The 25,200-nt window shown below is 47.1% G+C and overlaps 1 protein-coding gene across 3 annotated transcripts in view; it reads right to left on the bottom strand.

Moving 5' to 3' along the window:
- CLPB (ClpB family mitochondrial disaggregase) overlaps positions 1 to 13,897 on the bottom strand; it is a 101,199-nt gene extending 87,302 nt beyond the window's left edge. Inside the window, exons 1-2 of one of the 3 annotated variants that reach the window (XM_060176882.1) lie at positions 13,390 to 13,897; positions 9,481 to 9,532 (exon numbers count right to left, since the gene is read on the bottom strand). In XM_060176882.1, the coding sequence (XP_060032865.1) occupies positions 9,481 to 9,532; positions 13,390 to 13,789 (452 nt within the window). In that variant the 5' untranslated portion in view covers positions 13,790 to 13,897. The remainder of the gene's footprint in view (positions 1 to 9,480; positions 9,533 to 13,389) is intronic. The other 2 variants (XM_060176881.1, XM_060176883.1) reach the window with 2 other exon arrangements.
- Positions 13,898 to 25,200: the final 11,303 nt, after the last annotated feature.

Genomic DNA, 25,200 nt, shown 5'->3' with positions numbered 1-25,200 from the left:
TAATGCATGATGGCGGAGGAGGACCTATGCTGGGGGTGAGTTTGCAGAAAATTGAGAAAATTAACACATGTATCAATACCTCTATTTACTATAAACCATTAATCCAATAAAAATATAAAAAATAAACAATTTTAAAAAATTAAATGCTAAGTCAAAGAAGCCAGAAAAGTCAAACACAAAGGGTCACATATTGTATGACTCCATTTGGATGAAATGTAGAGAAATCCAAAGACAGAAAGTAGACCTGAAGCTGCAGGCAGAGGGGATGCAGACTGGCTGCTAATGGGACTATGGGAATGGGTTTTTTGAGGTTAGCTGATGAAAATGTTCTGGAATTAGACAGTGATAAAGGATGCATGATCTTACAAACCTACTATGGAGAAACAGTGAAGGGAACACCTTAAAAGGGCAAATTTTATGGTATCTGAACTATACCTCAATAGAAAAAAAAAAGGAATAAATGAATGAATGAAAGTTTATTCTGAGTCAACTTCAGGAGACAGAGAATGGCTTAAGGAGGGCTGGATGAAGGGGACTGAATGTTGGAGAGGAAGTGAGGCCAGAGACAAAAATGCCTTGGGTCTGGGCTGACCCATGCGGGTGCTGGGATGAGTCCCAGCTCATCAGTCCTAGCAAGACCCCTGCCCTGCTCGCTGGGTGGACTCTGAATCCCTGAGAGTTTAAGCCTTTTCCCAATTGTTAGTGCTTTATACCCTGTCCCTGCTCACTATCCATCTGCAAAGGCTGGTCAAACACAAACTTCCTGGAAAACCTGGATGCCACCCCCCTTCCCCCCAAAACAAAAGGGCATTGAGATGGAAGCTTCAGCTCAGCCTCAGAGAGGATTCTTATGCAGCCTTCCTGGGCCTCCCATCCACATGAATGGAGGATGCTGGAGGCCAGTCAGCCCTGTCCAGCTGCCATAGGGTTGTGCTCTCCTGCTGGGCAGCTCATGGGAGAATAAACAGGGTTCCTTTCAACCAACCAATCAACCAGCCGAACTCTGTGTGCCTTCTCGGGCAGGAACAGGAGCCATTCACCTTGCTGAAGAGGCTTAAAGTAAGTGATGTCAGCAAGGAGGTGGAAACAACATGCTGCTGCTCTATGCTTCAGACTTTCAGGCTGTGGGACATCTGGGCTTTTTGAGTTTTCAAAACCCTTGCTCCTCCGTTTATAGGAAAATTCCTTGGGAAAAAGCTCAAATGGTTCCAGCCATGCTGATCAGATGTGCATTGCAGCCACGACTAAATTGGGATTTGGGGAAAAGAGCAATGATGGCCGGGAGCTGGAGCTGACAGCGCCCCCTGCTGTGGATGTTGGGGGACTGCAGCTTTGTAGCACAGACTGCAGGGGCTGAGTCCATCACCAAGAAATCCAAGAAAAGGAAAGCAGGCAGGCAGTCCGGCTGGTTTCTTCTACTCAGCAACCAGAAGGGCTGTTAATCGTGTCTCAACCCCATCCTCAACTAAGTGGCCACTGCCGTAAGAACACACAAAGCTCCTTATGTGGCTCTGGTTACCTCTCTCTCTGGACAACAGTCCACTCCCCTCTCCAGTCCTGCACACTTGCCACTGATCCTCCTTCTGGTCCTTAGTAAATAGAAACTCCTCCTGCCAGGAAAGACTCTCTTGTCACTCTTCACCTAACTCTTCATTATCAGAGCTCAAGCTTCCTCTGGAAAGCTTTCCCTGGCCCCAGATCTACTCTAGGGTCTCAGGACTCTGTCAGTCCTTTGCAGGGTCTGGTCCATCCCAGATGCAGTTTCCCATCTGCATGATTAACATCTAAACAGGCTCTAAGATCCAGGAGGTGAGGTCTGTTACCACTTCTGGCTTACCACTGATCTAGCAGCGCCTGGCACACAGCAGGCACTAACTGGATGAATCAGTGGATTCAATTTCAGTTATTATTTCAAAGGGAAGTCAGTTTTGTTTATAGATTATGACTATAGGTGACTACTAACACTCTTTTCTATTCTCAAAACACAAAAATACTCAGAATTTGTTCTTTCTTTACATGAGCCTCAACTAAGAACACAGTAATAAACATCTGTCACCTCCAAAAGTCACAAAACTGTGATAGAAAGAAATGGAAACAAATGACCCCTACTCTCCCTCCTCCCCGCAAAGAGGGTGAGTGTGACCAGAGTGGAGGTGCACGGTGCTATGGAGCCTACAGGTTCTGGGAGAGGAAGGGAAGCTCCCTGGCAACTCAAAGGATGAGCAACTTCCCAGACCACAAAGATCCACTTGCCTGGAATTCTTACAAGATCCAGGGTGGGGAAACAGCTATCCTATCCTCAAGGACATTCCACAATGGAAGTCACTGAGCAAGTCAAGGGATCAACCCTTCTGGCCACACAGCCAAAGAAGCAACTGAAGGATCAACACTGCAAACTCAGTCCCAGGGCCTTTCAGGGACATCGCTCCCCGCGACATGCCACCCTGGGCAGGCCCTGCTGTTCTCCGCTTAAGAACTTGGTCAGCCTTGCCCGACTGTAATTCTGGACAGTTTCTGTGTACTTCAACTCAGCTTATCCATGAAGTTCACAAAAGCTGCTAAGCCAATTAGCCCTGAGCCCTTTCTAGCACCAGGAAGAAGGAAGCAGAGAAGAAACAGGGCCCATCCCTCCCAGAGATGCCAGGCTCTGGGTCTCTCTGAAGAGCTGGTTTTCTGTTGAAGGTTCACTTGAGCAAGGCTTGATGTTTCGGTGTGAACTGGATCCTGCCACAGGGACTCAGCTTTCTCTGGAGAGTTTAAATCTAGGAGCTACATTTAAAAATCCTCAGTGGTGACAAGATTAACAAGATTTGGAGACCCAGACTCTAAGAGGTTCTATGACTTAGAGTCAGTCAGTACCCATGTCAGAAACAGAACTCAGGTCTTCCGATACTAAAATGTTCATATTCTTTCCCTAATAGCATGCTGTCTCGCAACATGTTAACATTCAAAAAAGCCTGTTTTAGGGGCGGGGGAGATAGCATAATGGTTATGCAAAGAGACTCTCATGCCTAAGGTACAATCCCCTGCACCACGATAAGACAGAGCTGAAAAAAAAAAAAAAAAGACAGAGCTGAGCACTGTGCTATATGATAAAATAAAATAAAATAAAATAAAATAAAATAAAATGGGGGCAGGTGGTGGTGCACCTGGTTGAGGGCATATGCTACAAAAAAGCCTGTCTAAATAATAACATTAGCATCCAAAAAACAGGGCAATGATCTGAAGGAGTACTCACAATGAGCACGGAATTACAAGCGTGACGCCAATGAGTCCTTGACCTCTGGTCTAAGTTAAAGCTTTTGCTTTCTTCTAGTGCAAGCCACAAGGACACTTACATATTTACTGGTTAAGAGAGGTAGATGCCTGGACTGCTCTGATGCCATCATTATCTTCCCAAGTAGCCAAAATGATACAGCGATCAATAAACAGACAGCCTCTCTGAGACTGTGAGACAGCCAAATGCATTTACCAGCCAGGGATTTTGTTAATCAGATAAACCTCCTGGATCAATATGAGAGCGTTTACCTAGGCTGTAGCTAAGCACATTCTGGACGCCTGCATCCTGGCACATGGACAGCAAGCGCCTCAAGCCCCAAGCCAGGGCGTCCAGGGACAAGAAGCAAACCAAGCCGCCACTGCAGAGTTAGAATAAATGTGCTCAGCTCTCAGCAGAACCTAATCCTTTCCTGAACAGCAAACTAAATTGGGTTGTTTTTTTGTCCACCCCACCCCCCCAAAAAAAAAAGTTAGCTGATCAACAAGTCTGAGCTAGTATGAAGTCCTTTTAAATTTTTATTTAAGGTCTAGTCAGATATGCCCTTCATCCTTTATTTTCTAAAACCATCAAACCAGAAATTGAAACAAGAATCAGAACTACCTCCAAACTGATCACGAAGTATCTACTGTTGTTTTACCAGAGCGCTGCTCACCTTGGGCTTATGGTGGTGCTAGGGATTGAATTTGAGATCTGGGGGCATCAGGCATGAGAGACTCCTTGCATAACCATCATGCTATCTCCTCAGCTGTTTTAGCTTTTAAAGAAGTAACATGATAGGTATAGTGGGAAGAGTCAGACAGATCATAAACTCAACTTCCAAGCTGATATCTCTACTTGAATATATATTCTGACACACATCTCACTGGTATACTGAATTCAATATGTTCAAAACTGAACTCATTACCCCCCACCCCCACCCCAAGGTGCTCATCTCCATGAATGGCAATGACATCTGTGCAGCTAACCCAGCCAGAAAACGAATTCATTCTGAACACTTTGAGCCAGGGAGATAGCAGAATGTTTATTCGAAAAGACTTTCATGCCTGAGGCTCTGAAGTTCCAGGTTCAAGCCTCCATACTACCATAAGTCAGAGCTGAGTAGTGCTTAGGTAAATAAACAAATAATTAAATAAAATTACAGACCTTAGTTGTGTTATGTCTTTGTCCCTACTCCCACCCCCAACTTAAAATTCTTCAATGGTTGTCCATAGCTCTTAGGATAAAAATCAGAGGACTCATTTGACCCACAGACCTAGTGTCCTTGCTTAACGTTCCAATTTCACCTCGCCTTTGTCCCCTGCTCTCCAGAGCAGTCAAACTGGTCCTGACTCAGCCTTACTCTGAATGCTCCCTCTAGATGAATAGTCTTCCACCTTTCTCTTCATTCATTAAAATAATAATAATAATAATAATCTCCATCAGAGTTGTGAAATCTTTCCCCCTTTCTTTCTGCTGTTGGAGACAGATGTTGAGAGGGAAGGGCGAGAGAGAAAGAAAAGAGAAAGAACAACTTGCAGAGAGAAAAGGCAGGCAGTCTGAAGTCCCCGACTTGGACCAATTAGGTTTTTTTAACTAGAGAATGTTCGGGCTGATGACTGACTGAACTCTAAGCACTCAGCAAAGACACCCGGCTCCCTGGGAGAAAGGAAATGGACAGGGTATTATCTTTCACCCAAGTTTGTTCTAGAGGAAATATGATCTCTACTGGGAGAACAGAAGGCCTCGTTTCACCCAGTCCTGACAATGCCCTGCATGGCTCAGCTCAAGCCTTGACAGATGTGTCTTTAGTCTGCCCGGTGCCCCTGGCTTCGGGTGAGTGGTTACGAAGTCCAGAAATCAGGCTTGGGTTGTGGCAGAGCCCAGAGGGCCAGCTGCTTGTGCTGCGGACAGGCAGCACAGGAGCCCTGAGCCTAGGATTTCACTTCTGAAGAGTCAGAGATAAACACACTACCGAGGCTTTAAGTGCTTTGTGGGGAAAGGGAGGAAATGTCTGCCACACCAGGAGAAAGGAGGAGAGAGGGAGAGGCACAGCTCTCTCCTATACAGCCAGTGGGATGCTGGAAATCAGACTCCAGACACCTGCTTCAGGTTTGTTGAAAAGTCAGTTCAGAGCCATGTCCCCTAAGTTCCAACATGGTGGATGAGAGTGAGGGATGGGGCTACCAGATTTTGTCCAGTCCCCGGAAGGCACTCAATGCAGTGGTTTAAGGTGAAGTTCAGCCCATAATCTTTGGATTTTTTTAAAAATCTGTATTTATTTATTGGATAGACACAGCCAGAAATTGAGAGGGAAGGGGGAGGGATAGAGAAGAAGAGAGACAGAGAGACACCTGCAGCCCTGCTTCACCACTTGTGAACCTTTCCCCCTATAAATGGGGACTGGGGACTCGAACCTGGGTCTCTGCGCACTGTAACATGTGCACTCAACCAGGTGTGCCACCACCCGGCCCCTGCCCATAATCTTAATATAAACAGCAGTGTGGGGAGAGGCAGGTCCAGTCCTGCAGCCTTTCAGGCAGACCTACACCCTTCATGGAGCAGCTCCAGCAGCCCAGCAGGCCAGCAGCCCACACCAGCAGTTGGCTCCACATGGAGCAGGTCAGGAACTGCTGACCACCCCCCACACACACCCCCCAATCTGTACTGGGCCCAGTTAGTTTGTGTTCCTCGCTGGCTTTCCTGTCGAGAGTCCCATGAAGTTCAACCCCACTCTTTTCACTAGACCCCCAACTTCTCTTCTAGGAAACCCCCTCTTCTACTAGACTGACATGGCCTCCCAAAACAGGCAAGAGGTGCTGGGCAAAGGGAGTTCAGACCAGCTGGGAGGAGCCAAGGAAGACATGAACTGAGCCTGAGAGGCTGAGAGAATTTAAGCACAGAGTGTGGAGGGCTGCACCCAGCCAGGATCAGGATCTGAGCAGAGGGAATGGCCTCCATACCCAGAGTTCTCTCAGAGCTCTAGACAGGAGAAGGGTATCGACGCAGACACACAGCAGAGTCCTGAGTGAGGGGAAGATACCAGAAAACATTATTCACCGGGTCTGTGTTTTACACCAAATACTATTATTATCATTGACTATACTGATCAAACACAGGGTAACCCAAAACATGTGAATGTCTTATAAAGTTAAGGATGGGGAGCCAGGTGGTGGCACAATGGGTTAAGTGCACGTGGCGCGAAGCACAAGGACCGGCGTGAAGGATCCCCGTTCGAGCCCTGGCTCCCCACCTGCAGGGGAGTCGCTTCACAAGCAGGGAAGCAGCTCTGCAGGTGTCTATCTTTCTCTCCCCCTCTCTGTCTTCCCCTCCTCTCTCCATTTCTCTCTGTCCTATCCAACAATGACGACATCAACAACAACAATAATAACTACAACAATAAAACAACAAGGGCAACAAAAGGGAAAAAAAATAATAAAAAATAATAATAAAGCTAAAGATGGACTCTACTCCATCATAGGCGGGTCTGTCGGGCACAGCAAGGACCAGGACACACAGAGAAAGAGGCTTAGAGCAGAAGCAGCCCCTGTGCAGAGTGTGGGGCAGAGACACTGAATGAGGACCTGCTGAGGGAAGGAATTCTAGCAAGCATGGCCAGGCCCTGCACCCTACCTTCTGGCCTAGCTCGACAACAAGAGCTACAGTTGGTAGGTAAATGCCCGCTCCCGCTCCCTGGAGACCAGAGCCCGGGTCAACCCCCTTAGCCAATGCCCAGTGGAGGTTCGCTAATTCATTCGTAAGCATAAACTGCCTTGGTGACAAGGAGAGAAGGATGTCCCAACTTAGGCCTCCCTCATGTTGAATTAAAGAAGCTTCTTCTCACTGAAGAAGCTTCTTTAATAGACCAGCTTCCCCTACTTGAGCCTCCCCCCCCAGCGTTCTGCTCAAACATTTCCCACATCTGTCTGTCTCTCCCTCCCCTGAGCCTATGCCTTACAGGATAAAACCAAGCGCCCCTCCCTGTGGGCATTCCCAGGCTTTGTAGGCCTTCCTTCCCACACCCCACCCCTGCATTCAGGCCACCCCAGCAGGAGCCAGCATTTCCTGTCTGTCAGTGCTCAGCTTCTCCTGTTTTCATCCTGGGGGGCAGAGTGAGGGGGGGACAAGCGTGCACTGAAGGGCAGGGTCTGAGCCTGGCTCACCTCTGCACCCTCCCAAGGGGTGGAGGAAAACCTGCCAAGGAGGCAGGAGAAAAGCAGATAAGAGACCAGGGACACAGAGGCAGGTCCCGAGAAGCTCTTCACTAAGTCAGTGCCCAGAGTCACAGGTGCCCCATCAACTCGGTCACTTTCTGTCGTCTTTGGATGGGGATTTAACTGCTATGAGAGAACCATGCAGGAGCCAGGGGTGGCACACTTGTAATGCACACATATTACACTGCACTAGGACCCGATCCCCATCTGCAGTGGGGAAGCTCCACGAATGGTGACGCAGTGCTACAGGTCTCTCTCTCTCTCTCTCTCCCCCTCTCTATTCTCTATCCCCTCTTCCCTCTCAATTTCTCTGTCTCTATCAAAAAAAAGAAAAGAAAAAAGGCTTCAGGGAGGAGTAGATTCATCAGGCAGGCACCAAGCCTTGGGGACAACCCTGGTGGCAATTTAAAAAATAACAAGTAAAAAAACGGGGCCGGGTGGCGGTAGCACACTGAGTTAAATGAGCATAGTATAAACCACAAAGACGGGGCAAAGATCCCAGTTCGAGGCCCCAGCTCCCCCCCCCGCGGGGTGTGTGTGTGTGTGTGTGTGTGTGTCACTTTCACAGGCGGTGAAGCAGGTCTGCAGGTGTCTGTCTTTCTCTCCCCGTCTTCCTCTCCTCTCTCAATTTCTCTCTGTCCTATCCAACAACAATGGAAAAAATGGCCACAGGAGCAGTGGGTTGTAGTGTAGGCACCGAGCCCCAGTGATAACCCTGGAGGCAAAAAAAGAAAATAACATATTTAAAAGAGCTAAAATAATCAACATTTGGGATTTAGTGCAATTGGGGTAAACTCAGCCTTCCTGGGGAGACAGAAAGAGGCAGTCACAGAGAAAAGCAGTGACCTGTGGGTCCTGGTAGTTACCAGAAGGAGCCTGAGGGTCAGCAGAGGCTGAAAGGAGGGCCCCGGTGGGATGCCACCCCTCGCCCACATGAGCTGCAGCAGGAGGGGAGGCCTCTCTGTTTACTGGGTTTGAAGCAGCCTTGCACAGCCTGCGGTTATGGATGGCCCTTATAACAGCAAGCTGACATCTGTGCTTGCTGTTCAAGATGCATCATCACATGTTTATTAAACTATTGCTCCATCATATTTATTAGGCTACGAAACAACTCCCAGCCCATACTTCCAAAAGTGGTTTATTAAAAACTAAGCCTTGAACATTAATACCCAAAAGCACCCTTGAGAATCAATAATAACGCTGCAGATAAAATGAAAGGGAATCAAAGCAGTAAGTCTTGGTGGGGGCTGTGTTTCAGCACTTTCTCACATGCTCCAGCAGCCAGGATGGAGGGGGGGGTGTTACACAAAGGGTATGTGGCACTGGGGGCAGGGACCGTCACCCCAAATTGCCTGCCTAAAAAGTGGGCATGGAGGCAGGGGCGTGGCCATCAAGTCTATATGAAAGATCATATGAAGTCAAGCTTAGGCCCAATAGGGTTACTAGTTTCACTAATGAAATGTCTGCCCCTAACCAACAGCCCCATGTGATGCCCTCTGTCAGCACTAACCTGGGCGTGCAGCCTAGACAGCCTCTGCCCTGTCCTTGGCACCAGGCTGAGCCCTGAGTCCTGGTCCTGAGAACAAGCCTCAAATCTACCAGCCAGTGAGGACAAGGGGGGTCAGTGGAGCCGGGGAGGCTGGAGGAGCACCGCAGCCCCACAGCCCCGCAGAGAGGCCTTTCTAGACCCTCCCAAAGCCTCATGTCTCTAGGAGAAGAGCAGGCTGGACGACTCAGTGGGGAACCCACAGGGTGTGGAGCAGACCCCAAACTGTGCCTGAGGAGGGACACAACAGCAAAGGATCTGGGGTGTGTTGAGTCAGAAAACAGGAGAAGAGGGCAGCTCTCTACTTCAAAATATTTAAGGGCTGGCCTGTCTCCAGGTCAGCCCAAGTGACTAAAGTCATCGGGTGTAGTGTCAAGACCAGTTTAAGGATGTCCTCCGCAGCAGTCAGGCAGTGGGAGGGGCTCACCCCTGTGGCAGAGAACAGAGCCGGGGTTCACACTCACCTCCTGACTTCCTGGACATTGTTGGCACGCGCAGCTTCCATCAGGGCGGCATCTGAAGAGAAAGGGGGCACTGGTCAGACCCCTGGCTGGGGCTCGGCCCCCATGCTGTCTGGAGGGCCCAGCGTGACTACGAAAGCTCCTCAGGAACTTGGCTTTTTAAAGCAAGGGAAATGATGCCAAGGCACGCAAAGAGGAGGCTGGCCACCCCGTCTGCACGGCACCCGCTGGCAGCAAGTCCTCTTGCACATCTTGCCATGGCGGAGCCCGAGCTCAGTGCAGCTCTGCAGGACGTCGTACTCACCACTATGGCCCAGAGGAAGCACCAGCGCCGTGGGCCGTCGATGGCAACATGCTCGGTCTGTGAGTCCCTCACTCTTGATTAGCTACAAAGCTCTGTGAGTGTTTTCGGCGACTATGGTTGTTATTAAACATCCCCTGCCTTCTCTCCCCACATCAGTTTCTCAGGCCAGTTTAGAATCCTGATGTCGCAGGTCACAAGTCCAATGAGAGGGACAAGCTGTGGAGGAGCCAGCAGAGAAGAGGGCCCCTCTGAAAGAGAAGGAGCTTCAGCTGGGAGCCAAGAGGCCTGGCTCTAACACACAATGCCCCTTACTCACTATGTGCCATGGCAGCCTGTCCTCTCAAGCTTCAGCTTCCATGGCTGCAGATCGGGGCAGTAATCCTTGCCCTGTCAGCCTCACGGGGATGCTGAGGGGGTGAACTGATGACTGAAAAACGTGCTAACTTCCCAGTGCTGTGAGGAAAAGTCAAAGCAGGGGCTTCTGATTCCTTACAAATCCCCAGGCCTACTATTGCTAAGTCTGGCCCGGCTTGGCCTGGGCAGCCCACAGCTTGTCAGTACCATCTTGTGGTCACAAAAAAAACTGCAAAGGAGGGGGCCAGGTGGTAGCGCAGCGGGTTAAGCGCACATGGCACGAAGCTCAAGGACCTGAATAGGATCCCAGTTCTAGCCCTGGGCTCTCCACCTGCAGGGGGGTCACTTTACAAGCAGTGAAGCAGGTCTGCAGATGTCTGTCTGTTTGTTTCTCCCTCCCCACCCCACCCTGTCTTCCCCTCCTCTCTCGATTTCTCTCTGTCCAATCCAGAAAGAACAGCAATAACAATAACCACAAGAGCAATAAAAATGGGAAAAAATAGCCTCTATGATAAGTGGATTTGTAGTGCAGGCACCAAGCCCCAGTGATAACCCTGGGAGCAAATAAATAAATAAATTCAATATAACCCTCCCCCCCAAAAAGAAAGAAAACTGCAAGACAGCAAAAAACCCAAAAGTTGACAGCAGAGGTAAGCTTTTTCAAACAGTGCAATGCCATACACTATAGTATCCGGCCCTCTATGTCCAGACTGCTTCCAAGCTCCACTGTTAGGCGCTGGACAGACTCATACCTAGGAACTCTCAGTCAAGACCCAAAATTCACGCTGTGCAACAGAAAAGGAGGAACTGAATCTGGAGGTACACAGGTCTGGGCTCCAGTCCCAACTCTACTGCTTACTTGCTACAGCAAGTCTTACCTCACCAATTCACTTAACCCAGTGAGCATCAGTTTTCTTATCTGAACTGTAATATCTACCCACCGAATCATGCATAAGCAAATGATTTCAGTGGTTCAGGCAACAGTGGCTCCAGCCCACCTCCAGGTCAAAACAGTTCTCCAAGCACACACCTAGGCATGTTCAGTGGTTTTGTTGAGAAGGTGAACTTGCCTTCCCCAGGTCACTATATCTACTCTCCCAGCACTCTGCAGAAAGATTTTTTTTTTTTTACAAGGTAACATAAGGAGTGAAGAAAGGGCAGAGACTGGAATCATCAACTCCTACTTACGAGACAGTATGCAGATAAGTGGTACTTGCTCACACTTCCAACGCCTTAGCTCACAATTCCAAGTCAGGGAACAAGGCAGCTAGTAAGTCAGAAAGATTGGAAATATTCATGGTTTTGGCAAATTTGCCCTGATCTCCTTGCTGGCGCTCACATGTCTCACAGTCTAGTCTGAAGTCCCCAGGAACCTCTAAGGCACAATCCTTAGGCCATCTAAACCTCAGGACACTTCCTGCTTGTGAAAATTCTACAACTCTCCAGTGCCTGAAGGAGAAATCCCCCAAATTTCCAAGCCCGCCTGACAGCCACACCCCACCCCATCTGCTCTCATCTGTCCTCCAAGTAGTCTGGCACTGCACACAGCACACTAACCTATGACTCCCTTAAAGACTTTACATCCAAAACAACAAGGACAACAAAAGGCAATTGAAAAAAAAAAAAAAAACCAACAACTTTACATTCAACTCAAGACACATTTACTAAGGATCTAGAAAGTTCCAGATATAAATGGCAGCCAAAGATGTGATGATACCAGGGGAAAGTGGTAAAGGGGGGAGGGGGGGGCTGGGCAGCAGAGCAGCGGGTTAAGCGCACATGGATCAAAGCACAAGGACCAGTATAAAGATCCCAGTTTGAGACCCCGGCTCCTCACCTGCAGGGCAGTCGCTTCACAAGCAGTGAAGCAGGTCTGCAGGTGTCTGTCTTTCTCTCCCCCTCTCTGTCTTCTCCATCTCTCTCGACTTCTCTCTGTCCTGTCCAACAACGACAGCAGCAGCAACAACAATGATGAGGGCAACAAAATGGGGGAAAATAGCCCCCAGGAGCAGTGATATCCCTGGTGGCAAAAAAAGAATTCATTTCCTGCTCACTTGGAGTCATAATGTCACTCTTCTTTTCATCTCTGGCTTCATTCTTCAGAACTCAAGTGCCAATTCCCCAGGGATCTCCAGCCTTCGGGGGGAGCGGCCCTAACGGCACACACCCGTCACAGCACTCAGCACATCTGCAGTCTCACTACCCACTCTGTTCCTCTAGCTGATTTCAGAATCAGGTAGGAAGCCACATTGCCCAAAACTGAGCACATAAAAGCATATGCATATTTTAAGTGCTGCTCAAAGTTGTAGAATCATAACATAGATAAGCTAAAAGAGCCCTCAGAGTCTCTATGTCAGCAGCCTTGCTATGTGGAAAAAAGAAACAGAGGGTCAATGAGAAGCAAGAATCCAGTTACAATGGGGTCAGAGAATGAACCAAAACACGATAAATATCAAGACAGTCACCCCATTGTTCCCCTTCAACAGGAACCCCACCTGACTGTCCTGTTCAAAGTCTCAGGGCTTGAGATGAACACAAGTATAAACACCGAGCTTAAGGCTTTCCCTTGAGGGATAACTCAGTGGCCGGGCTGATAGGTGAGGCCTCGCTGGAGCCAGGTGAGTCTGCCAGCACCCGCAGTTGCTCTACGTCTCACAGATCCAACCTTCCTGCCTCCCTCCTCTCACCAGCTTCCTCACATGGTAAAATCACCTCAAACCCCAAAGCAGGCACAGAGAAACCCCAGAAGCCTCACAGGCTAACTCAGGTGGCTGAACAACAAAGAGTCCGAATACAAGAGGAGTAGAGTATCTCTAAGAGAAATCACCCTTCAGTGTACACGGAATAAGAAGGCAGAGGGGTGAAGGGGCAAGCGGTGGCAAAGCTGGCACGCAAACTTCTCCCTTCTGGGGTCAGCTGGTGGAGCACCTTCTCTAAGCCGTTGTGTGGGTGCCCTGGAGACATCATCATAAAGAGGACCTGGACCAGAATATTAAAGCACAAAAGGATGGTGCTCTAGTTTTAGAGTTCGTCCCATACTCCCGTTGTACAGGGGGAGGAAGGAAGGTTGACTCATGGCCTAAGTCACACACGTCAGAGATGCTGAGCTCCCAGTGACCAGATGGCATCTGAGTCCCTGCAGGTCTCAGGCTCCCCTAGTCTCATCTACAAGCAGCTCCCACCCTCTAAAGACGCGAGATCGGGACACACCCCAGCATCTCCCCGCCTCGAACCCACATCACCCGGACAATTACCCGCATTGGACGGACTCTTGCTGTAACAGTGAACCACCAGCGCGGTAGCCAGGGCCCACATGCCCAGTCCGGCCCTGCTGGGGGCCCCATTCCAGCTGTCTCGCCCCAGGAGTGTCTCTTCAGAGCTAGGAAGGTGGTCCCATGTGGCGGCGGCGAGGCATGGGGTCGCGGTGCCCCCCCTCTGGCGCACCCAGGTGGCTGCCCCGCGGCAGAGCGAAGCGGGTGAGGTTCCAGGGCACCCATCGACGGCCGCCCTCAACCGCTGCAGCTCTCCGCGGCCCCCGGTAGTTACACACCGGCCGGAAGCACCTCTATGGCCCCGGAGCGATGGAGACCTAAGCAACTGGAGAAGGAGCCTCGGCGCCGGAGCTGTTGTCTTCAACACGAGGGACCCCAACATCGTGACAGCTGTTTACCCTCTGGTGCCGGCCCCTGTGGCGGCCACGTCCAACATGGCTGCCGTGGCGCGTTCGAAGTGCGTGAAGTGACGCACTACCTCACGGGAGTAGTAGTTTCCAGCCTTAGAGCTTTCTGTAGCTGGGGACCAAATAAACTACATTTCCCAGAATGACATGGAACTCATGTCACAATGACTGACGACTAACTGGAGCCCGTTGCATCCTGGGAAATAGAGTTCTGGATGGGGAGGCGTGGCAAGGAGGCAAATGTCAACGTGGGGCAGGAAGATGGGAATACTTGTGCAACAAACAACTCGCAGAATCTCTTACAAAATTTAGTTAAAACACGAGATTTCATTTCTAGCTAGTGCAAATTAAACAGAAGTCTTTAACAAAGGTCAATTATGAAAGTCAGTCATTTATTTCAACGGATTTTAATTTTCAGCCTGGAAATATTTTTCAAAAAGATGTCCAGGGTGTGTGGGAAAATTGTTCAACTGATAAAGCACCAGGATTTGTATATCCTGAGACACCTAGCCTGACACCAAACGTGCTGGAGTGGTGGTTGGTTTCTCTCTCACGCATGAAAAAATTGGCCTAAGGAGGCTGTCCCTGAGTTCATTCCCTTAACCACAGTAAACTACATCTAAAGCACACAAAGAGATCTGGAAATTTTCCCTTCTTCTTCTAGCGTTTGCCCTTCTTCCGTAGCCAGTCAACAGCGTCAGGTTGAGCCTGATGTAAAGTTTCGAGACCTCCTTTGAATCTGGAGAGGTGGCAGTCGTTGACTATGTGGGTCATAGTCTGTCTGTAGCCACAGGGGCAGTTCGGGTCATCTCTGGCTCCCCAGCGATGGAACATAGCGTGCACCGGCCATGGCCTGTTCGATAGCGATTGAGGAGGGCCCAATCATAACGTGCTAGGTCAAAGCCGGGTTGACGCTTGCAGGGGTCTGTGATGAGGTGTTTGTTCTTGACCTCAGCTGACTGCCAACTCTGTTTCCAAGAGTCTGGAACAGAGAAGTTCAGTGTAGGCGTAGGGGACCAGATTGGGTGACGAGACGTCAAGCGTTGGACAGGGTGGGCGAAGATATCCGCGTATATTGGCAGGTCTGGTCGAGCGTAGACGTGGGAAATGAACTTAGATGATGCCGCATCCCGACGAATATCTGGTGGGGCGATGTTGCTAAGGAACTGGCAGCCATGGAACCGGGGTGGAACGGATGGTTCCAGAAATTATCCTCATGGAGGAATATAATTTGGAATCGACCAAGTGGACATGGGGGCTACGGAACCATACTGGGGCACAGTATTCTGCAGTGGAATAGCATAGTGCCAGAGATGATGATCCTAGTGTGGAAGCGCTCGCGCCCCATGAGGAGCTGGCCAATCTTGCAATGATGTGATTCCTCGCGCCCACCTTTGCTGCAGTTTTTATGAGATGTTCGTGAAATGACAGGGTGCGATTGAGAGTAACGCCAAGATAGACTGGCTGGGCTTCATGCCGGATTCTTGTATTGCCAAGCTGCACATTAAGCTCACGCGAGGCCGAGGCATGGTGTAGATGGAAAACAGATGATACTGTTTTTGCAGTGCTAGGGATTAGTCACCATTTTTTACAGTAATCAGATATCAGAGACACGTCTTTCGTGAGTGTTTCCTCGAGGATGTCAAACTTGGATGCCTGAAATTTTCCCTGAAGGAGAATTGCACACCAACAGTAAGCTTAAAAAATCTGTCTGAGTGGGGGTAGATAGCATAATGTCTATGCAAAGAGACTCTCATGCCTGAGGCTCCAAAGTCCCAGGTTCAATCCCCCACACCACCATAAACCAGAGCTGAGCAGTACTCTAGTAAAAAAAAAAAAAAAAATCTGTCTGAGCCAAACGAGTGAGGAATGCCCCACTCACATGCTCTGTGCAATTGTAATGTAATGAATGAAAATGAAGATTCATCAGACATACGTAAGAAATAGCATAATAGTTATGTAAAAAAGGCTTTTATGCCTGAGACTGTAAAGTTCCAGGCTCAATCTCTGGTATCACCAGCTAGAACTGAGAACTGCTCTGGTAAAAAGTGAGTAAATAGCAGATAGCGGTTAATAGCATAATGGTTATGCAAAGTGATTCTCATGCCTGAGCCTCCCAAGTCTTAGGATCAGTCCTCCACACCATCATAAGTCAGAGCTGAGCAGTGTTCTGGTTTTTTTTTTTTTAAGTGCATAAATAGATATTCTACTTTAATTAGACTGGGGAGATAGCATAGCGGTTATGTTGAAAAGATTGTTGTGCCGGTGGCACCGAAAGTTCCAGGCTCAATCCTCAACTCCACCAAAAGCAAGAGTTTAGTTGAGCAGTGTCCATTATTTAAAAAATTGTAAGATTCCAGGGATATGTAATTTGCCACACCTTCAACAAAAGTTCTGTGTGCACTCCCCTGCCCATAACCACCAAAGTCCTCACAAGTCCAAGAGATGGTTTAGTTACTTAGTTTTTTTTTTGGCAAGTCCAGTCCACTTGTTTTAATCATCTATATCCCACATACCATTCTTTTTATTTCAGAGAGAGAGATGTGGTGCCAGAGCTTGAACCCAGATCTGTGTGCATGGGAAGGCATTGTATGTAGTGAACTGTCTTCCAATTCCTCATCAAACATATGTACCTATCCACTTTCAAAAATCCACAATCAATGTGGATGAGTACTAACTGCTGACTGTCAAGGAAAGTTATAAAACTGCAAAATAAACACATTAGAATACAGTTAAACAAGGGTGGGGTTATAGCATAATGGTTATGCAAAGAGGCTTTCATGCCTGAGCTCTCAAGTCCCAGGTTCAATCCCCCACATCACCATAAGCCTGAGCTGAGCAGTGCTCTGGTTAAAAAAAAAAAAAAAAAAAGAAGAAGAATACAGTTAAACAATGGAGTATTATGTTTTATTTTCAAAATCTCATTTAATATAGAATACTGAGGTACTTTAGGTGGAAAACTCATGGCATAGAACACTTACATTTTATCCAGGCAAGGGTGCTATTTCAAAAAGCACTCATATATCATGTGATTATATAGCTAGGAAAGCTCTAGAAAGATAATACAAAGCATTGCCTTGGCATGAACAAAATGAGGCTGGGGCAAAAAGGAGAGAAGTCATGAGGGAGGGACAGTTTTCTTTTCTTTTTTTGCCTACATGATTATCGCTGGTGCTTGGTACCAGCACTATGAATCCACTGCTCCTGGCAACCTTTTTTACTTTTTTAAATTTTATTCGATAGAACAGAGAAACTGAGAGAGGAGAAGAGAGGAGAAGCACCTGCAGACCTGCTTTGTCACTGTAAAGCTTCCCTCTTGTAGGTGGGGAGGCAGGGCTTGAACCCAGATCCTTGCGGAGGTCCTTGCACTTCATACTATGTGCACTTAACCCTGTGTGCCACCACCCAGAACCCACACTTTTCTTTTTTTTTTTTTTTTTGGCCTCCAGGGTTATTTCTGGGGCTCGGTGCTTGCACTACAAATTCACTGCTCCTGGAGGCTATTTTTCCCCTTTGTTGCCCTTGTTGTTTATCATCATTGTTATTATTATTGTTATTGTTTCTGTCATTGTTATTGGATAGAACAGAGAGAAATCGGGAGAAGAGGAGAAGACAGAGAAGGGGAGAGAAAGATAGACATCTGCAGACCTGCTTCATTGCTTGTGAAGTGATCCCCCTGCAGGTGGGGAGCCGGGGGCTTGAACCGGGATCCCTGGGCGGTTACTTGAGCTTTGAGCCATGTGCACTTAATCTGGTATGCTACTGCCTGACCCCTCCCCACATTTTTTGTTTGTTTGTTTTCTATCTTTTAAGGTTTTCTGAATTTTTTTATTTATAAAAAGGAAACATTGACTAAACCATAGGATTTAAAGGGGTTTAGTCCAACTCCACACAATTCCCACCATCAGAACTCCGTATCCTATCCCCTCCCCTGATAGTTTTCCTATTCTTTAGCCCTCTGGGAGTATGGACCACAGTCATAATGGGGTGCAGAAGGTGGAAGGTCTGGCTTCTATAATTGCTTCCCCAGTGAACATGGGCATTGACAGGTCGATCCATACTCCCAGCCTGTCTCTCTCTTTCCCTAGTGGGGAAGAGTTCTGGGGAAACAGAGCTCCAGGACACACTAGTGGGGTTGTCTGTCCAGGGAAGTCTGGTCAGCATCATGGTAGCATCTGGAACCTGGTGGCTGAAAAGAGAGTTAACTTACAAAGCAAACAAATTGTTGACCAATCATAAACCTAAAGGCTGGAATACTGCAGATGAAGAGTTGGGAGGGTCTCCGTTTTATAGATAGCTAGTAAGCATATTTTAGTTATATTCCAAAGGGCCTGTGGCTATACTAGTGTTTTTGTTTATTGTTTGTTGTTGTTGTTGTTGTTTTGCCTGAGCCTGAAATCTGATATGCAGGTGGATCCTAATTATTGTCTGGGGAGATGATGTCATGGCTGGCAGAAGGACCAGAAAGCTGGATCAGGAAAGAGAGTAGCTCCCAAATATGGGAAAGGTGTATAAATATTGTTGATTGTAAACCCCATTGATTTGATGTGGTCTGAGGCCCATATTCAGCTTAGGAGTATATGTGACCTCTGCATCCCTGTAGATCTGAGCTCACATTCTGTGGTCATAAGTAGGAACGTTCCAAGTTGCCCCAGTATCAGGATCCATCTTCCTCAGGTTTAGCATAGAGTATGTTGTCCAGCCTCCCTTCGGAGGGTGGAACATTCTCTTCCATTGTTGATCCAAGTTGAGGGCAAGGTCCTATGGGGGCCCATAAAGGGGTCTATTGTGTTGTTTCTGATATAAATGACCAGTAACAATAGAGAGAGGGATTTATTTGAGGTCTAGACCCATCATGTCTGTTTGGGATTCTCAGGACTCTCCGATTAGGGCCTCAGCCTTTTTAGTTTGTTAATTGACGTAATGCGTGTGTGAGAAAGCACAAGTCCAATTCACTGCACCCTCCACTAAAGCTCCCATGCCTCATCACACCAAGCAGAACTCTCCGCCTAACCCCTTGACCTCCCTTCTGCATGCAGTTCTGAATTTTTGTGCCATGTGCATGTATTGCCTATTCAGTTAAATCAGCTGGTCTCTAACATATTAAAATTAACCTCTGCTGGGGGCTGGTTGGTGGCACTGTGGGTTAAGTGCACGTGGCGTGAAGCCCAAAAACTGGCTTAAGTTATATGCAGGTTCGAGCTCCCGACTCCCCACCTGCGGGGGGGGGGGGTCACTTCACAGGCAGAGAGGGGAAAAAGAAGAGGGACATATGGAGGGAGGTGTTTATGTTGTCATGAGTGGCTTGGAGGGGAAGAGAGGATTGGATCAGAAAAAAGGGGGCAACTGTGTATAAACGTGAGCAGATAGTCATAAAGAAGATGGTTGGCCAATGTCTACAACCTTAGTGGAACTGTGGTGGGTTGCAGAGGGGAGAGTGAAGATTCAGAGCGCTGGTGCTGGGAATGGTGTGGATTCAAGCCCCTGTCGACATGTAATTCTGTAATATAAACATAAATAAAATTCAAAAATTTTAAATTAAAAAAAAGAAATTAAAAACAGTAATGACCTCTGCTGTCAGCTAGAGAGAGTACTTTTAATTGCAGGACATCACAGTGGAAATACTGACATCTTGTGGAACTTTAAGGTAGTGCCACTAAATACTAGATGTTAAAATCAGAAATTTTTTTCCCCTGTGTGGCAAGTGGTTTTTTTCTTTTTTTGCCTTGTTTTCTTTTTTAAAGATTACTTATTTATTTATTTATTTATTTATTCATTCCCTTTTGTTGCCCTTATTTTATTGTTGTAGTTATTATTGTTGTTATTGATGTTGTTGTGTTGGATAGGGCAGAGAGAAATGGAGAGAGGAGGGAGGGGAAGACAGAGAGGGGGAGAGAAAGATAGACACCTGCAGAGCTGCTTCACCGCCTGTGAAGCGACTCCCGTGCAGGTGGGGAACCGGCGGCTTGAACTGGTTTCCTTATGTCGGTCCTTGCGCTTTGCGCCACGTGCGCTTAACCTGCTATGCTACCGCCCGACTCCCCATTTTCTATTTTTGTTTTTGACTCTGAAGCTTCACTGCTCTGGGTTGACTTCTTTTTCAGATAGAAACAGGACAGGGCTGTGAGGTGGGCGTGGGGGCCAGGAGGACCACAACAGCAAAACTTCCTTCAGTGTGGTGGGGACCTGGTTCAAATCTGGGTCACGCACACAGAAAAGCAGTTGCACTACTCAAATGAGTTCTTTTTCCAGGCCTCTATCACGTTTTTTAATTTGAGGTATTTTTCTTTTTTTGCCTCCAGGGTTATCACTGGAGCTTGGTGCCTGCACTCTGAATCTGCTGTTCCCAGAGGCTTTTTCCCTTTTGTTGTCCTTATTGTTTATCATTGTTGTTGTTATTATTGTTATTGCTGCCATTGATATTGGATAGGACAGAGAGAAATGAAGAGAGGAAGGGAAGACAGAGAAGGGGAGAGAAAGATAGACACCTGCAGACCTGCTTCACCATCTGTGAAGCGACTCCCCTGCAGGTGGGGAGCTGGGGGCTCCAACCGGGATATTTGTCCTTCACTTTGCACTATGTGCACTTAACCTGGTGTGCTACCATCAACCTCCTAACTGGGGGTATTTTAACTTCTGTGCTGTTAGTACTGGTGTACTGCTTAAGGAGTGATGGGTTCCTCTAATTATGTCCTGCCAGGAAGTGGTGGCTGCCACAGCTCCAAGGAAAAGCCATGAAGTAATACATCTGAAATGCCCCAGCACAGCCCATTGCTTTTGGGTTGAAAACAGAAAAGATGCCACATCCAAGTGGCAGTTGTCCTTGGAATTCACCACCTGATTACAATAATAATCCCAAGTTACCCTCTGAAGTCCATCAAGTTTCTCACTTGCCAACAGGACCAGTAAAGTGGGACTATGGTGGGGGGGGTGTGACTAGAGCTCCCACTCAGCCCTGCCATGTAAGCAAAAGCTCCTTCCTCGTGTTTTGTGCAGACTGTCACAGGTGAGTGACAATCTAATCACATGTCATTTCTGCATCCAGTCCTCAGTCCAGGACCCCTGGGTCCCACCCAGTGGAAGTGGACTCTCACACTCACTGCTGGCCTCTCACCACCAGTCTCTGAACACTGGCTCTTCTCTTTCCAGTAAGCCCTTTTGGGGGGGCTGCCAGGGAACTGGCCTGTCCACTCTTCCCACTGTCCTTTGCTTCCACATTCTGCTAGGGGACTGGTTTGCTTGGTTTACCTTCAGCATGTGCCAACTTGTCTCTATGACACTTTTTAACTTAGACAAGTCTTCACATGCTTTCATTTTGCTTCTGATTCCCTGACCTATTTTACATAACTCTTTGATTCTTTATCTTCTTATGAAAAGGAATCTATTTTTAATTTCTTGACACTCCCCTCACTACCTGCAATTCTCTTCTTCCCATTGCCCTTGCTCCTTCCTTCACCTGAACTGACTTGGCACTGTCTTGGGTGTAGTCACCTTCGCACAGCTAGCCCGGATGACTGTCCTCTTCTCCCAGCAGTGTGCAGGCCTCCCTCTCATCGTTTACCAACGTTTATTCCCAAGAGCACTTCTCAGTTCTTTCAAAAGGTGTGTGGGGGGGTTGAACCGGGCACCTCAGAGCATCAGGCATGAAAGCCTCGTTTGCATAACTATTATGCTAGCTCCACTGTTCAGCAATTCTTTAGAAGTACTTCGTGGCCAGTGAATGATAACGTAAATTTACCAACTTTATGTTTTCTATTTCATTAATTAACCTTGATCCCTTCTTCTTCTTCTTTTCTTTCTTTCTCTCTTTTTCTTTCTTTCTTTTTTATTTTATTGCCACCAGGGTTATTGCTGGGGCTTGGTGCTGGCACTACGAATCTACTGCTCCTAGCAGCCATTTTTTCCTTCGAATTTTTAATACCTAGGACAGAGAGAAATTGAGAGTGGATGGGGAGATAGAGAGAGGGAGAGAAAGATCGACACCTGCAGAACTTCAGACCCTCTACAGGTGGCGAGTGTGGTCTCGAACCTAGGTCCTTGCACTTGGTAATATGTGCGCTTAATTGGGTATGCCAATGCTCAGCCCCCCCTTTTCTATTTTATTCAATAAGACAGAAACTGAGAGAGGTGGTGTATTGTACCAAAGTCAAAGACTCTGGGGTGGGGGAAAGTATTGAGTTCCTGGAACATGATGGTGGAGGAAGACCTAGGTGGTGGGTTAGAGAGTTATGTGGAAAACTGAAAAATGTTACACCTGTACCAACTACTATATTTTACTGTTGACTGTAAACCATTAATACCCCCATAAAGGGTGGGGGGATACTTTTTTGACTGTGATATGCTGACCAATACAAAAATAACTTTTCAGGGACCAGGTAATGGTGCACCTAGTTGAGCACACATATTATAATGGGCAAGGACCGGGAGCCGGGCAGTAGCACAGCAGGTTAAACGCACATGGTGTGAAGCACAAGGACCAGTACAAGAATTCTGGTTTGAGCCCCACCCACCCCTGCCCCATTCCCCACCTGCAGGGGATTGCCTCATAAGTGGTGAAGCAGGTCTGCAGGTGTCTATCTTTCCCTTTCTCTGTCTTCCCTTCCTCTCTAGATTTCTCTCTGTCCTATCCAACAATAATGATAAACAACAAGGGCAACAAAATGGGGAAAAAAATAGCCTCCAGGAGCAGTGGATTCGTAGTGCAGGCACTGAGTCCCAGTGATAACCCTGGAGGCAAAAAAAATTCCTGGTTCCAGACCCGGTTCCCCACCTGAGGGGGAGTGACTTCACAAGCGGTGAAGCAAGTCTGCAGGTATCTTTCTTTCTCTCCCCCTCTCTGTCTTCCCGTCCTCTTTCAATTTCTCTTTGTCCTATCCAACAATAACGACAGCAATAACAACAATAATAATGATAAACAACAAGGGCAGCTAAAGGGAAAAAATAGCCTCCGGTGCTGGGAAATTGTGCAGATGCAGTCACATCTACCATGTTGTCCCCTCAGGGTATTGTCAATTCCCTCAAGAAAACCCTATTCCCAGAGTGTCTTGTTTCCTAGCCAACCCTGTCCAGACTTGTCACTTCCGGAATTTCTCCCATGAAAGCCCTTCTTCCGCCCCTCCTCTTTCTTGCTGGCTTTTCACGCATGGAAGGGTTGTTGCACATAGTGGAAGGTGGCTATTTTTGCTAGCTCCACGTGGCCGGAACTGCTGCGATCTCACCCAACTCTTGAGGTGTCCTTGAAAATAAAGATTTGTGTTCCCTCTCCGCTCTGGATCTCCTCTCTCTCTCCTCCGCGTCGCAGCCCGACACTCCAGGAGCACTTGATTCGTACTGCAGGCACTGAGCCCCAGAAATAACCCTGGAGGCAAAAAGACAAAAACAACAATAATAACAACAACAACAACAACAACAACAACAAAACGGGCAGGGACCAAGGTTTAAGCCCCTAGGCTCCACCTGCAGGAGGAAAGCTTCACAAGTGGTGAAGCAGAGCTGCAGGTGTCTCTCTGACTCTCTCCCTCCCTAGTTCCCTCTTCCTCTCAATTTCTGGCTATTTCTATTCAATAAATAAAGATAATTCAAAAAATTGAAAGAAATATACCTTTTCATTTTTGATGCATTCTGAGCCAAATCATGCTCAGTATTTAATTCTAGATAGTACCTCTATGTTAATGAAGAGGAACATTTTTTTTTCTCTCTCTGTCTTTTGAATTTTATTTTTTAATTAGAAAGATAGGAGGACGTGGTCCGGGAGGCAGTGCAGTGATAAAGCTTTGAACTCTCAAGCATGATGTCCCGAGTTCGATCGAGTGATGTCTGGTTCTCTCTCTCTCCTCCTGTCTTTCTCATAAATAAATAAAATCAAAAAAAAAAAAAAGAAAGAAAGAAAGATAGGAGGAGAAAGAGGAAGAATCGGACATCACTCTGGTACATGTGCTGCCAGGGGTTGAACTGAAGACCTCATGCTTTATCTACTGCTTCACCTCCCGGACCACGGAAAGTTCTCTTTTGAAAAAAACTTCTACAAGTAGGATGAAAGTGGATTTATCATTTTAAATTCAAGCTCCTGGTTAAGATAAGTACTAACATGATTTTATGAAATAGCTTCACCCCTAGTGAGAGATCTTACTCAGACATCTCTGCCTCCAAGATCTCTGTTCTTTACAACTATCACCTGACAGGCTATAGGAACTTCCCAGATGTCTGCTGGGTCAAGGACAATTGAACAAGACCTATTTAATATATTTTGCTCAGTATTCATCCCAGATCTAGAAAAGCACATCATTATATTTGCAGCATTAAATATGGTAGGTTCAGGGAGATGGCATGGGAGAAGGTAAAAAGCAACCATTGCTGGAAGTTTGGAAACAGGGAAGAAGCAATCCTTAGAGTTGACAGTCTCTGCTGTTCTATCTGAAGCAGATCGTGGTTCTGAATTCATTTCAAAGGTGATTGTACAGGATGCTTACAGAACGTGATATTTAAGCTAGTAGCAGTGTGCATGTCTAACACTAAAAAAACAGTTTCTGAATAGAATAATAAAGCAGTCTTTTGTTAAAAATAGACTTTAGTTTTTGGAAAAGTTTTAGATTTTCAGGGGATTTGAGCAAACAGTGAGTTTTATATACCTCACATCTAGTGCCCCATATTTCATTAGCATTATATGTTAGTACTACATGATACATATTAGTATTACATATTTCATTAGTATTACATTTGTTTCAATTGAAAGTAGTTAAGAGTGGGCAGGGGAGATAGTATAATGGTTATGCAAACAGACTCTCGTACCTGAAGCTCTGAAAGTTCCAGGTTCAAGCCCATGCACCACCATAAGCCAGAGTTGAGTAGTGCCCTGGTCTCTCTCTCTCTCTCTCAAGAATAAAATAAATAAAATATTTTTTAAAAGTAGCTTAAAGACATACTTATTTTGATTTCTTTAGGTTTTGGCCTAGTGTCCTTTTTCTCTTTCAAAATGCCACTTCACCACACTACATTTAGCTGCCATGTCTTCTGAAGCTCCTTTGGACTCTAAAAGTAGTTATAATGTGATTTTTTAAAACGATGACTATGTAAAAATGAGTATAAGTGTGAATAATGACTGAGAAAAGAGGGTCTGGGTGGCGGTGCCCCTGGTTGAGCGCACACGTTACAGTGTGCAAGGATCCAACTTCAAGCCCCCAGTCTCCTGTGCTGTAGGTGTCTCTGTCTCTCTCTCTTTATCACCCCCCCTCAATTTCTGGCTGTCTCTATCCAATAAGTAAACAAAGATAATAAAAGAAAAAATATATTTTTGCCTCCAGGGTTATTTCTTGGGCTCGGTGCTTACACTATGAATCCACTGCTCCTGGAGGCTATTTTTCCCTTTTGTTGCTTATCATTGTTGTTA

The sequence above is a fragment of the Erinaceus europaeus genome, chromosome 17, assembly GCF_950295315.1.
Source record: "Erinaceus europaeus chromosome 17, mEriEur2.1, whole genome shotgun sequence".
In the NCBI taxonomy this organism is placed as follows: domain Eukaryota; kingdom Metazoa; phylum Chordata; class Mammalia; order Eulipotyphla; family Erinaceidae; genus Erinaceus; species Erinaceus europaeus.
This window is presented reverse-complemented; position numbering and strand designations above follow the sequence as displayed.